Source organism: Anomaloglossus baeobatrachus, chromosome 3 (assembly GCF_048569485.1).
Source record: "Anomaloglossus baeobatrachus isolate aAnoBae1 chromosome 3, aAnoBae1.hap1, whole genome shotgun sequence".
Lineage (NCBI taxonomy): Eukaryota > Metazoa > Chordata > Amphibia > Anura > Aromobatidae > Anomaloglossus > Anomaloglossus baeobatrachus.
In genome coordinates, this window is record NC_134355.1 from 393,499,806 (window position 1) to 393,514,746 (window position 14,941).

Sequence of the window (14,941 nt, forward strand, 5' to 3'; positions counted from 1 at the left end):
TCCAAATATTTCTGGACCTAACTGTATGTGTATATGGAGCTCTGGGGGCCATTATACTGTATCAGGAACTGTGGAGGCAATAATTTTTTGGGGGAATTGTGGGGGTCATAATACTGTATATGGGAGACTATGGTGCTGACTATACTATATGATAGGGGGCTGTGGTGGACATTATATTCTATGGGGACTGTGGTGGTAAATACAAGATAAAAATCCTTTTTTATTATTTCATTTAATTTAAAATTTACTCATGAGGTCACAATACCAAACATCAGAGATGTATATAATCATGACATCATCAGTAACCTTTAAATTAAATTAAATTATAAAAAAAGAAGGATTTTTATCTTATATAACCAAGCCGTAGATGTGCCAGCTTTATTTCTATATATATATTTTTTTCTACAAATTTACTAAGTGAAGCAGGACATGACATGCACATACGGTGGTGTGTGTGGTAAAAGTTTTTTTGTTTTTTCTGTTATGGACTATACTATATGAAATTGGGAGCATCACACTATTGGACATCATACTATATTTTGGTGGCTGTAGTGGATACCAAACTATATGGGTGGCTGCAGTGACCATCATACTAAGTGGGGGACAGTGTGAGGAGAGGGTACAGTTTGGAGAGGGTAGCATGGTGGGCAGCATGAGAACATAGTGTAAAGAGGTGGCATACAACATGGGACAATTAATTATCATTAATTGTCCTACATATTTTAACTGTTTAAGGCCCATGACATTACGGAGCTTCAGGGCTTCACAGCAAATGGACATTTTCCGTGCACAATAGTTTTGCGCTAACTATCCTATTTATTGGGCTACCGATGTAATTTTGCACAGGGTTTTTTCAGGACTGATGCAGGGTTCTTTTTTTTATTATAATTTTATACATATTTTTTGCTAACAATATTAAGCTTACAGCTTCAAACAATAAAAAAAAGGTTTTGTTTTTTTTACATTCCTTCTATCAGGGCTACCTCCATGCCCAACCATCTGTACTCCATGCTCTTATCTCTGAACGGGCTGCTCAGGCAGCTCTGATCATTGCAACTCCTATTTTTGGGGATTTATGCTCAGTGTAAGTACAAATTACACTTGTGGTTGCATTCAGCAAATCTTATTCAGTTGCATAGTGTTTGTTATATCATATTTATATTGCTTGATTGCATTCCATACAGAGATAAATTCCGTGTTCTGTCTGTTTATGCATCACTGCATGTACTATACCTTGCCAGTATACTTTTTTTTTTTTTTCACATGGTTCTCTTGATTTATTTGTTCCTTCCACTGACAGCGGTTTATAATTCCCTGGCACTCTAAGGCTGCTTTCACACATCCGGTTTTTCCTCTGCGGCACAATGCAGCGCTTTGCAGAAAAAACACAACCCTTTTTTTTTGCCGCTGGTTGCGTTTTTTTTGCATAGACTTTCATTAGTGCCGGATTGTGCCGCATGGGCTTGCGTTCAGTCCGGTTTTTGCCGCATGCGGCAGATTTAGCCGATGTGGTGGCCGAATGGAACGTTACCTTGCACGTTTTTTTGTCCGGCAAAAAAAAATGCATCACGCCGCATCCGGCCGATGCGGCGTGATTTGCAATGCATGCCTATGGACGCCGCATACGGCGTCCTGCGGCAAACACCGCATCCGGCTGCCGCATGCATTTTTTTTCCACTGCGCATGCTCAGTAGCGTGCCGCAAGCGGCAAAAAACGGACGGGCCGCTTATCAAAAATTATGCAAAGGATGCGGTTTTGTCGCCGAATCCGTTGCATAGGTTCTAGAGCCGGATTGGCCGGCTCTGCTAAAACCGGAGGTGTGAAAGCAGCCTAAAGTGCCAGTATACTATATAAAGCATTGCTTATCTGTGCAGTAAAAGGTGGACTTATTGTGCATGTTTTTACGTGATTTTATTGTGGGTTTTTTTTTTGTAATTAATAAACAGTTATATTTCATTCCTACCCAGTATAGGGCTCGTTTCAGGCTGTTCCTTTTTTATTTTTGGAACAATCTGGACTCCATGTCTGAATTGTCCCTGAGAGAAGGTTATCAAAACCAATTCCTTTGCACTGTGGAGGTGGCCAGGAAGTGGACTCACCATGCAGGGCTGTGCATGAGTCAAGGCCCGCCCTCGCCCACGACTATGCCCCCACGCCACCACTTCAAATGGACAGTAAGTTAAGCAGAAAAGAGACAACTAGTTGCTGGCAATTTAGAGTAAGCTTTATTACTTGTCTATATATCCAGGAACACTTTCCCGCTGCCGTAAAATGAAAAAAATTGAAATTATGTCATTACCCACCCTATTTATCTATAACGTAAAGCACAACTCCAGCATTTTGGTTTTTTTACAACCCTGGAATGGCGCTTTAAATCTTAGCCCCCTTCCCCCTTTCATATATGCACCTTCTGGTGTCTTCACAATTTACTGATGCCGCTCCAGTTCTGTGGCGCCATCTTGTGCTCGTAACCTCTGACGGGCCAGAAGTCAGAAGTTATGTCACAAGCTCTCAATGCATTTCTATGAAAGCCAGAACAAGGAAAGAAGAAGGCTCCCATAGAGATATATTGATTTTTACCTCCGGTATGCTCCATGAGGCATTGAAGTTGTTGGCAGGTCACTTTTTGCTGGAGCCCAACAGAGTGACGGCGATAATGGGTGAATCCGCCAGGAGGTTAGTATCAGACAGAGGGCATAGGGCTTGCATTTAAAGCACCACTCCAGTGGTGCAATAGTAAAAAAAATAAAAGGTTATGACTTATGAGATGCATTATATTAAATACCCCTATGAGCTGTAGTGTCACATAATTCATGGCCCACCCATATTTAGTACCAGAGAATCCATGATTAAGTGTACTAAACCATTTTTTGCCCTACTCCTTGTCAAACCACTCTCCATTTTCTTATCACAGTAAATACCCAACATTGGCTATTCCCACCCTACCTTTTAATTTGATGCACAAATAATATAGCTCAGATGGATTTTGCCTTATTCACATGAACTATATTTCTATTTATAAGGTGCTGCCCTATATCGGTAGTAGATTGTAGAGCAGGAACACGGCACTAGAAATGAATAAACTGAGTAACCATTGTAGTGGGAAATTCTTTCAGAATAGAGTGCTGTAAAGAAACACTTTATGATGGACACATAGTTCCTACATCATGTGCTTGTAGTATGGAACTATTGCAGTGAGTACATGAGTCCTTAGCCTTGAAAGTCCAGGATTTATCCAGAAGAAAAAATAATGTAAAGTTAATTCGCAAATACCTTTATTAAGGAAAATATGCCCTTTTTGCCTTAGGAGGGTTCATCGTTGCTGTGAAAATGACAGTTATCCTGCGCTCAGCCTGACAGGATTCTTGAAGCACCCACTGTGGCTACAGCATCAGTAGTGGATTAATACTGTTTCAACATCAGCTGCCTCCAAAATCCTGTGAGACTGAGTACAATGCATAGGCCTAGGTTGAATCCTAATCAGGGAAGATATACAGTACTACATTTATCCCCCTCCTACAAACCTGGAGATGCACACAATTATATGATTCTAGTAATTTTCTCCAGTAAATTGCCTTCTGAGAAGTGTTTTCTTTACACCTTTCTAATAATTTGCACTCTGAGAAGTGTTTTTTTTTTTATACGCTGTAGTTATTGTACAATAATATGTTGTGGGAAATGAGAACTCTCCCACTCCAATGCAGGTGTTGAGTTAAGCTTTTCTGGTAGTTTATTCACAAGATTTTGCCTGTTTCTAAAAGTAACAAGCAGAAATGTGATTTTTTAAAGGGAATCTCTAAATAGGATCTACCTTCCTGAATAAATTATATTGACATTTGTGATCTGATGTCTTATTCCAAAGAAACTCACATGTTTCTAATATGTCTAATAGTTTTTAAAATGTAAATGAGCTGTTCCAGGCTAAGAAAAACATGGATTTCTTGGCAATAAGATATTGGATCTCAGATATTGAGGTATCCTGTTATTCAGCTTCTTATAACCTACATGCTCATGTAGATTGCTAAGGAGGGTCAATCCTACTGAAACATTCCCTTTAAAGAGAGCTCAACAGTATAACAGAAATTAAATACTCCGATATCCACACTTGTGAAAAGTTTGCCTATCTGGTGTGACCACTAGAAGGGACACTAATGCTTCTATTCAGGTAATTCGTCTAAAGATTGGCAATATCAAGCAGCTGAAAACTAGAAATGAGCGAACCTGAGGTTTGATGTTCAGAGCATGAGCTCGGAAACTGACTTCCAAAATACAAAGTTCGGGTTTGAAGTTCCAGTGAGTTATGAGTGCAAATCACTCAAGCAAGAAGCTGTGTGCTTGGGTAAGGGTGATGCTCAACCTGTGCTAGCCACCTGCAGTGTTTGATCGGCTCTCACTTGGGAGTAAAATCAGCATGATAACTAAGATGTAGTGTGCACACACAAACAAAAAAAATTGGGAGGGAGGGTTCTGCTTATGGCTGGTAGCATGTGGGTGGAACCACAAAGTGCCCAATTACTGACTTCCATTGAGGTTTTGATAAAGTCATGGTCAAAAACCAAGCTTTAACTTTGAATGTATCTGGCGAACTGAACTTCCAAAGGTTTGCTCATCTCTACTGAAAACTTTACTGTTGTGATTAGGGGAACATAAACATATTAAAATAGTCAAAACACAGGGCACCCCATACTTATTATATATTAGAAAATGCTCCATATTAATGTTGCTGCTTGCATCTTAGAAATAAGATGAACATTTTAAACATGAGGGTAACATTGTGTAAAATTTCGATGGTTGGCAAACAATGGAGAATTGTGCCAGCTCCATAAAGGCAGGGAGAACATGTTGGCACTGAGTTTTGTGTTTACCTTATTAAATATGCAAAGAACTTCCCAAAGGGTTAATTATATGCAGGATCTTAATGAAATAAAAGTCTGAATCATGAGCATTTCATGTTATGGAACCTTATAGCATTTTAACAACAACCCTGGGACATTCCTAGGAAAGTGGGTACATGCAAGAACTCAAAATGTGATAAACTGTTAAAAAATAAAATTAGTATGCTATATGGAAAATGACAATAAGAACCCAGTCTATAAAAAACACTATAAAGATAAAAACAGCTGTGTCTGCATGGTGTATTAATTCTACAGTGATTTACAAAGTAACTTTATAGACTTGAATAGAATCTCCCGTGGTGTAAAGTGCTGCCAAAGACAGACATCACATGTACAAATAAGCTAAGAACCATTACTAGACATTTGCAACAATAAAATGGACAAAAATGCTAAAAACAAACATTGTGTTTTGTGAATTTGCTATAAGTTATGTCAAATTTTACCTTATCTCCTTTTTGGCCGGGGGGTCCATCCTGTCCTTGTAAACCCTAAATAGAAAAAATCCAGAATGTTTAGTACAATACTTTAAAAGTTTACTATAGAAACAAATGGATATTCTTTTATAACCATACTAGGGCATCATCAGTAGTTTACGTTTAGCAACTTTTTTTTTTAGAATGTTTATCACTTAAGCTAAAATTAGAGCATTATTATGTATGTTGTCTAGTGTTCTGCTAATACTAATTAGTGTTCTTTGGAACTCTTCCCATTCTGATTCATCTTGTTTAAGCCACAAATCAAATGTATTTTTTCTTGCAGATGGGACCAATTTATTAACATTTTTTAAGGATTCTATATTTGGCATGGATTTGGAGTAAAAATGTACTTTGGTAGAATTTTTTTTCCTTTAATTTCTAATGGATCAACATCACATTTATGAAGCAAAAAGGCTTTTTTAATGGCAGGCTATTAAGCTTATGTATCATGACATTACCTGTACATCATACAACATTTTTTAAACATTTTCTAATTCTGTTTACAAAAACATAGAGCAAAACAGAGATAAAGGTTGCCATCTCTGTTTTGTACATATATAAGTATATGTATATATATATATATATATATATATATATATATATATATATATACACATACGCACAGTATATATATATATATATATATATATATATATATATATATATATATATACCAAAAGTTTGGACACACCTTCTCATCTCTAGAACAACTGTTAAGAGGAAACTTTGTGCAGCAGGCCTTCATGGTAAAATAGCTGCTAGGGAACCACTGCTAAGGACAGGCAACAAGCAGAAGAGACTTGTTTGGGCTAAAGAACACAAGGAATGAACATTAGACCAGTGAATATCTGTGCTTTGGTCTGATGAGTCAAAATTTGAGATCTTTGAATCCAACCACCTTGTCTTTGTAGAAAAGGTGAATGGATGGACTCTACATGCCTGGTTCCCACCGTGAAGCATGGAGGAGGAGGTGTGATGGTGTGGGGATGCTTTGCTGGTGGCACTGTTGGGGATTTATTCAAAATTGAAGGCATACTGAACCAGCATGGCTACCACAGCATCTTGCAGTGGCATACTATTCCATTCGGTTTGCGTTTAGTTGGACCATCATTTATTTTTCAACAGGACAATAACCCCAAACACACCTCCAGGCTGTGTAAGGGCTATTTGACTAAGAAGGAGAGTGATTGGGTTCTACGCCAGATGACCTGGCTTCCACAGTCACCAGATCTGAATCCAATCGAGATGGTTTGGGGTGAGCTGCACAGCAGAGTGAAGGCAATAGGGCCAACAAGTGCTAAGCATCTCTGGGAAATCCTTCAAGACTGTTGGAAGACCATTTCCGGTGACTACCTCTTGAAGCTCATAAAGAGAATGCAAAGAGTGTGCAAAGCAGTAATCAAAGCAAAAGGTGGCTACTTTGAAGAACCTAAAATATAAGACATACTTTAAGTTGTTTCACACTTTTAAATATTTCATTCCACATGTTTTCATTCATAGTTTTGATGTCTTCAATGTGAATCTACAATTTTCAGAGTCATGAAAATAAAGAAAACTCTTTGAATCAGAAGGTGTGGCCAAACGTTTGGTCTGTACTATATATATATATATATATATATATATGTATATATATATATATATATATATATATATATAAAATAACAATTTAATTATGGATGGTTTCAAATTTAATCTTTTCGCAATAGGGCGATTTTCTGATTTTGCACATTCATGTCTTCTTCCCCTTATTTCAAGAGCCATAACTTTTTTTAGTCTTCCATTAACTTAGTAATGTGAAGACTTGTTTTCTGTGGGACGAGTTGTACTTTTGAAAAAAAGGTCCTCAGTGGTTGATACCTTTCAATGGCCAAATGAAAAGATGGTAATAAATAGCTGCGTTTGAGATAACTAAGGTCTCTTCATCAGGCATGGTAAACACTGTACAAAGATATATTTTACTTGTACTTTTGAGTGACACCATCCATCTTTATCACATAATGTACTATAAAGTGGGGAAAAAAAGTGTGGTGAAATAGCGAAAAAAGTGCCATTATGCAAAAGTTTTATTTATAGTGGTCAATTTATGGCAAAAATGACATTGCAATATGGTTTTCAAGGTCAGAATTATAAGGGGGATACCAAATATACATAGTTTTTGTTTTATTTAAGTGGTGGAAAAAAAAATCTAGAAATTTGCAAAAAAAACAAATTGCTTGTGTCACTATATTCTGAGACCCGTAAAATTTTCAATCTTCGGGATATTGAGCAGTGTGAGGGCTTATTTTTTTCACCTTGAGCCAAACTTTTTATTAATATCATTTTGGGGTGAAAAAAATGTTTTAATCATCTCTTATTACATCACTTTGTGTTGTTGCGTCAGCCAAAAAACCCGCAATTTTAGAGCTTTTATTTTTTTCTCATTATAGCACTTTCCAATCAGATTAATTTCTTTAATATTTTGGTAGATTAGACTTTTACATATGCAGTGATAACAAATGTGTATTTTTTTTAAAGAAATGTAGTTCTTAATTTTGATTGGGTTAAAACAGTGGAGTGATTTGATCTTTTAGAATTTTTTATTTTTTATATTTTCATAACCTTTTTTATTGTATTTGTTAGTCTCCATAGGCCACTTGAACCTGTAGTCATCTAATCGCTTGTGTTATATACAGCAATATCACAGCCTCAGAGACTGACAGCCACATTTAACATGTAAATAGCCGCAAGTGGAGCTCTGCTCCACCCGCTGCTGTTGGAAGCAGATGATGGCTGAATATAACAGTCATTATCTGCCGGGAAAAATGTGGACTCAGCTCACGAGTCAGGTCACAAGTCAGGGATCCGTTCATGAACGGAGAGAATTGTTATAACTCCCGGACATGCGTGGACACCATATAAACGCCAAAACCATGCAGGGGCGAGATATGGCACAGTGAGATCCAGCATGGGAAAAAGTAATTTGATGCAAAGATGCATTATCTAAAGATACCAAACAATTCTAAAGGGCATAAGGAGGATAAAAATTCTCGGATAAAAATACGGGAATAATCACTGGTGTGCAATAATATGAATGCAATCATACAGCCAAGATCTGATTTGTGCTGCTTGTGGTATGGCAGCATAAATCAATGAACAGGTTCACTTAAATGCTGACTCAGACAGCTATGTGCTTTCTGAGTATTCAGGGACAACCACATTCAGTTGCCAGGTTGACTTAAGGAGTTTGCCACACCATCCACTTTCTTCATCTCATCAGCAAATTCCTTGTAAGGCCGGTGTCACACTTGCGAGTGCCTCGCGTGTATCTCGTGCGAGTCTCGCGTTGCAGCACCCGGCACAGACAAACACTCTCCTCACAGAAGCAGGTCGGTTGCATAAAGACGCATGCAACCGACCCGCTCATGTGAAGAGAGTGTGAATCCGTGCCCGGTGATGCAACGCGAGACTCGCACGAAATACACGCGAGGCACTTGCAAGTGTGACACCGGCCTAAGTATAACAAAGTCTTCTTTGCTAACATTGGTGATGCTCACACCTCTATGCTACGACAGTGTGCAATATTCTCTGCAAGTATCAAGTTTGTCTATTCATCACTGTTGCCTTGAGGTGTCTGCTTATCGCATATGTTTCTGCTATTGACAATGTGTTCTGATACTATACAACTCTTGAGAATATCATACTCCTGCCTATGTGTTTTGTGGTGTTTCCTGCTCAGCTTGCTTGCTATCCTGCACACACCACTGTCCCGGTCCTCTCTGAGCCATCCGGCAAGTCCTACTCTGCTGTGCCTTCGTCTTTGATATGAGTTGCTCACAAAATCCACCTCTCTAGGTGAGCCCTTAGCAAAAAGTTTGTGAAAATATCATTTTGTAGCCATTTAAAGTAGATACATAAGGTTTTTGACGTGAAGTAATTTATATCAGTTGTTTTTACCTCTGCATCTAAGTTTAGGATGTACAAGCACCTACACAATGAAACATCATGTAGTTATCTGTATATCTGTCATCAAATGTACATGATCATTTTCATAACTGCCATCTCTCTGCACAATCTTTTCCATTTATCACAGGCTATTAGTTAACAGAAGTTTAGTGACACATATTGTATGAAAATTGTTCTGCACAACTTCAAGGCTTAAATTATTCTGAAATAATACTTTTCATTGTTCTTTCCAAACAAATGTGCATGTAACTGAAAATAACACTCATTTTAGCACTGCAACAACAAAAAAAATCCATTCGACAAATTGTTTATCCATCTCTGCTGCTTTTGCAATAGCCATAATTTTACAATTTATATTAAGGTAACAATCTGTTAAAATCTAACAGAAAACTCGTGCAAAGGGAAGGGTAATTTGAACGGCTTAGCTAGAAACAGTGAGACATTTCAAGTATTTACAGCTCACGCTGCCCAAAGCACAAAGGTGTACCACTTTAAAGGAACGTTCCCACTATCAATATCAGTTGAGTTTTTGGCACTGCATTTCTGCACCATCTCCGCACATTAGTTTACTTGCGGATTTATTGCGTCTTTGAATATCATGGCGACTACAGACTCCACTCACAGTGCAGAGTCTGGCAGGCCACCTGATGCGTCTTAATTGCTCAGCCTGAGTCACACGTCGACTGTTTTGTACTCTCTGCTTTTCAGTTTAGCAGGAGTTAATTCCTGCTGACTGCTAGGGTCCCAGGTTGATGATGTCCTATCACAGCCGCCCCCATCATTAAAAAGATGCTGGAACCCAGCCTCACATGCTGAAGATAGCTCCAGCGTTATCGGTCTTTGTGCATGGTGATCCAGATGTTGGTGAACTGTTGTATGTTATTTGGTGTGCAGTGGAAATATCTTTGTTGTTTGTTTATTTCCTCCCTGTACTTTATTTCTCCCTAAGCACGTATTGTCTTTACCCCATGTGTGCTTACAGTGTGTTTGAGCTTTGGTTTTCCCTTATCTGTCGGTACTTGTGGGATTCTTTATTCCAGTCCCAGCCCTCCCCGGGGGTGGGGGAGAAGGGGTATTAGACCAGGGCTACTCAGGAGTCAGGGTCATGTTGGCGGTTCAGGCCTGACTACCATTGAGCTTACCTTTGGAATAAGGGACAGTTTGGGCCCCTAGTCTGAGTCTAGGTGCCCTTACCCCTGGTTACCATGTCATACACGTGACAATGAATCTGCGTTTTGATCACATTTTTTACGGCTTTTTTGTCTCTGGTATGTCATTCTTTAAATAAAGCTGCTTTGGTCTTGAAACTTCCTGGTATTAACATCATTAGGTGTGGATTATATGTGTTTTTCGTGCGTTTCCACACCAAAAACACATGTGTCTGATTTACCTCAGAATTTTCCACATCTAATGCAAATCTATGGGGAAGATCCGTACAGAAAACTGAGGGTTTCCTCATGAGAAATTGACATGCTGCGACTTGGAAAAACACACCGCACATGAGTTTACTCACCGTTAAAAAGAAGCTCATCGAAAATATTCTGCTTCCAGAACGCGGATAACACTGATTGAGGGAACACACCCTAGAGGCTCATCTGAACCCATGTTTACTAGTTCTTAAGCAATCATAAATTCCCAATGATAACTGGTCAGCATTAAAAAAAAAAAAACAATGATAAAACTACTAGTTACTGGAACAACAGCTATTTGTGTCATTGATACATGTAAATGTCGTTTAGTGATTTGTTGGTGGTATGGGCTATGTTTGTCAAGGCTCATGCTTTCTATTGTTGATATATTCGGCACATTATGGTGTATCAGAATCTGAATCTGCAGATCACCCTTATCCCCAAATAATATTAAATACAGTGACTAAATATTATTATAATGCCAGGACTGTATAATACCCACACATTGCTTTATTACCCTATCATAGGTTCATTTCCAATGAGAGTGCGAATATGAAAATGTAAAAAGAAAAAAACTGTTTAAAAATATTATGAAACATTTGAAAAAAATAAAGGTTTTCCCATTGTTGAAATATCCTGCGGCTAAGTCCAAACTGAAAATCTAACAATATTTAACCACACTTAAAAAAATAGAATGCCAGAAATCACATTTGGCCGTCTTCTTGCCCTCCCTAGTCAGCTGCTATTGAGGTATACAGAATAATAACAATAAACTTATAAAGTTGTCAATATCTCAAAAATTTTCACTATAAAAGGAAAACATACAATAGCATGTGATTCCTAATACTAGTAATTGGTACAGCCCTTGTCTCTGGAGTTGGCGCAAGCAAGCTACAATGGCATCTGTAAGGGCCCAGATGTTCCCTGCTATCCACCCCCACACAGTATCCACAGCTGATGGACAGTCCACAGACACGGTCTTGGGGATAACAGTTGCTTTATTATAGCAGGAACAAAGCAAATCAATGCGGAATATATGTTTCACAGTCTCTCGTGGGTAGGCCACAGCAAATACAGCTTGGAGTTGAATGCTGAAGTGCAATTAGGGTACTGGAGCTTTAAGTGCACGATTTGTTTCAGAATTAATACTGGTATGCTTTAGGTTCAGAGTCTCTTGAGTTTAGAGGGTAGATATGATAAGATTGTACAGACCTGGAGTCCTGGGATTAATTTCACTGCTAGTTCAGACACGTGCAGTAATTGTAAGCAAATGAAGACAGTTGCCCAGCGTGCTACGGGGAGCGGATGGCTGGTGCGTGGACAATGGCATGAAAGCCACTAATATTGCAGTGGGGCGGGAGACCCTCAAACTTCCCCAATCTGCGTGCAGTAGGGTCTGGTATATAGTCAGTATGCCCTACTGTCTGAAGAGATGCACAGTGTCAGGATAGGAAGCCTTCAGCATATTGCCTGTAAAAATCAGGAAATGATGAAATTCTAGGCCTCGGGCCTAGGAGGAGTCTTGTGGTGAAGAGATTCTCCACATAATGTCTTCCCTCAGAGGAGACTGAGCCCGAACCAGCTCATTCCAGTTGTTTCTAGACAGAGGCTGGAGAATAGCTCCACCTATTGAGCCATGTGACCAAGAACTAGCCAATAGGATAACACCCAATGAACACTTCAGATTCTTACAGTTTTCACCAGTAGATGGTGCTAGAACACAACAAATGAAAAATGCTTTACTTATAACATATAGAATAATATTACATATAAGTAAATGTACTTAAAGAAACAGACACAATCTGGACTGGGCCACTACACATCCATTTCATCACATGGTATCAATCTTTCACTTCTTTCTGGAGGAATTTTGGCACACTTTTCTTTCTAATGGTTTTAATTTGCTATTGCAATATGTTGATTTTTTCTTTTTCAGCCACTTTGATCTAAATTTTCTTATGTGGTTGAAATGATTGTCCATTTCAGACATGCTTTTTGATTAATGTTCTCAAATTTGACTCAGAAATACTATGGTAAACAGAAGAGCTAATGGATGTTTCAATTACAGCAAGTTGCTAAGGTTCTATGATGGCTATGACAGCAAACCAAACCCAAATAATTATCCCTCCACCACAATTCTTGAAAGTTGGTATTCATGCTGATATACTGTATTTTGTTTTCTCACTGGTTTTACCACATTAGCTGTTTCTTGTGTGGCACCTTGGTTATGAGAACCCTTTTCTTAAGCCATCAGTTGAAACCGTTAATATTATTTTTTAATAAATCACATGATTACTTTCTAATTACTAATACATTTCAGCTGGTGTCATGATTTTCCATTGGTTTTGGCACCTCTTTTTCTGCATGTGTTAAATACATTTTCCTGTGTCATTTCTCATTATTTCCCATAACTTAATATATGGACATCAATGGTTTAATTTCTTTACCTGTTTGGATTCGATGGGTTGTTACCAACATCTGGTGAAAAGTTCATGCTAATAGAACCTATAAAAATATATTTATTTAGAAAATTGGTGACCTGTTCAATACTTATTTTACTTGCTGTATCTATATCTGCATACACTTAGCACTATCCCTATCCAATAAGAGGCTATCAGCTATCAGCAAGCAGCTTAAACAGCATCCCTGACAGTAATGTAACTAGTCAGTTTGGCTCTGGTGCAAAATTTGAACATGGGACATGTTGGTCAGATGTATGGGCCTTTCTGGCATTTTAAATCCTATAAAGACATGTGTTGCACCAATCCCCCTTTATTATGCAGTAATGTCCCCCATCCTGATATAGATGTCCCCAATCCTGGTCCCTTTTCTGGTAAATATGTCCCCCATCCTGGTATATATGTTCCTCATTCTGGTATATATGTCCCTAACCTGGGCTGCATTGTGGTAAATATGTCTCCCATCCTGGGTCCATCCTGGTATATATGTCCCTATCCAGACATATATTTCCCCATAATAGTAAATGAATGGTAGTAAATTAGGACCAGTACGCCAGGAGATGTGTGGATGTGTAGGTCACTTAACAGCACCCCAGACAGCAGCAGTACTAAATTATATATGACACAGTGGGTAGGGAGTAGATTTCCAGTTGAGCCTGGCCTATTGTCAGCGGTGGCAGGAGAACAATGTTGGAAATAGACAGCAGATAGTCAGGCTGACAAATTATATGGCCAATTTTTCATCAGCCATATGTGAATGAAAGTCAGCACTGATCCATGCCTGATTGATTTTGACAAATGTAGGGTTTTCCATGCTTGCAGCTCATAACTTGGTCTGCTTAACAGGTGCCTATCAGCTGATAGATACTATGGCTGCATATATCAGCCACTGACTGTATGATCCCAGCCAGATATGTTTTATTCTGAAATGCTGCTGTGTTTCTGAGAAAAACATACTTTTAATAGCCACTGAGGACCAAGCTTTGCTCTAGACTAGTCAGGCTAGACTACATGCGCTTATAAGCAGAGACCTGTAAGTCACTGTCAGCGGGTGTCGACAGGACACCAAGAACTCACCTGTACAACTAGAGAACAGTGTGGCTCAGTCATTGTCAAATATCAAAAGTATATTTTTCTCTGAAACACCATTTCAGAGTTAAGCATACCTGGTGTGCTGACTCAGCATCAGTGAGGAATATCTGGGCACTTGTGTAAGGGTGAATTATGCTTAATAATGCCAAAGCTATTATTTCTCTCTTCAGTAAGTCTGGGGATATGAGCCTTTATTACATGTAAAACTGTCGGGTGCCCTTTTTGTATGCTAATTTGTGGATTGCCTGCATTAGCCCTCTGCAGTGTACTAGTTTGTCTCATTTGGAGTTATTATTAATTATGCAGTCTAATTGAACTAGTGAACCATTAGGGAACAGCCATGTTTGTCTCCCCCCTCACCCTGGGGGACACAAAGCTGTGAAATGGAAGCTTAGGGAGTCTGCACCAATCATTGGTGTGATTCTTCGGGACTTCAGTCTAGGGACTATTGTTCCAGTTGGTGGATGATAACAGAACTACTCCACTACCCAACACTGAGTCCACAAATTTGTTTGGAGGACCCAGGTTGGGACTAACTGGTCACCTGGCCACATACTTCGCTGTGATCGGTCAGCTTCCTAAGCTTGCCACTATATCCTGTCAGTGGGTGCCCTCCAAACGTGTGGTTCTGCTGGCTGGGATAGTGTCCCTGGATGCCCCTAATTTG

General features: G+C 38.9%; 1 protein-coding gene across 2 annotated transcripts in view; it reads right to left on the reverse strand.

Moving 5' to 3' along the window:
- Positions 1 to 14,941, reverse strand: part of COL19A1 (collagen type XIX alpha 1 chain) — a 1,307,565-nt gene that overhangs the window by 464,067 nt on the left and 828,557 nt on the right. For both annotated transcript variants that reach the window (XM_075340245.1, XM_075340246.1), the window contains exon 19: positions 5,340 to 5,384. In XM_075340245.1, coding sequence (XP_075196360.1) covers positions 5,340 to 5,384 — 45 coding nt within the window. The remainder of the gene's footprint in view (positions 1 to 5,339; positions 5,385 to 14,941) is intronic.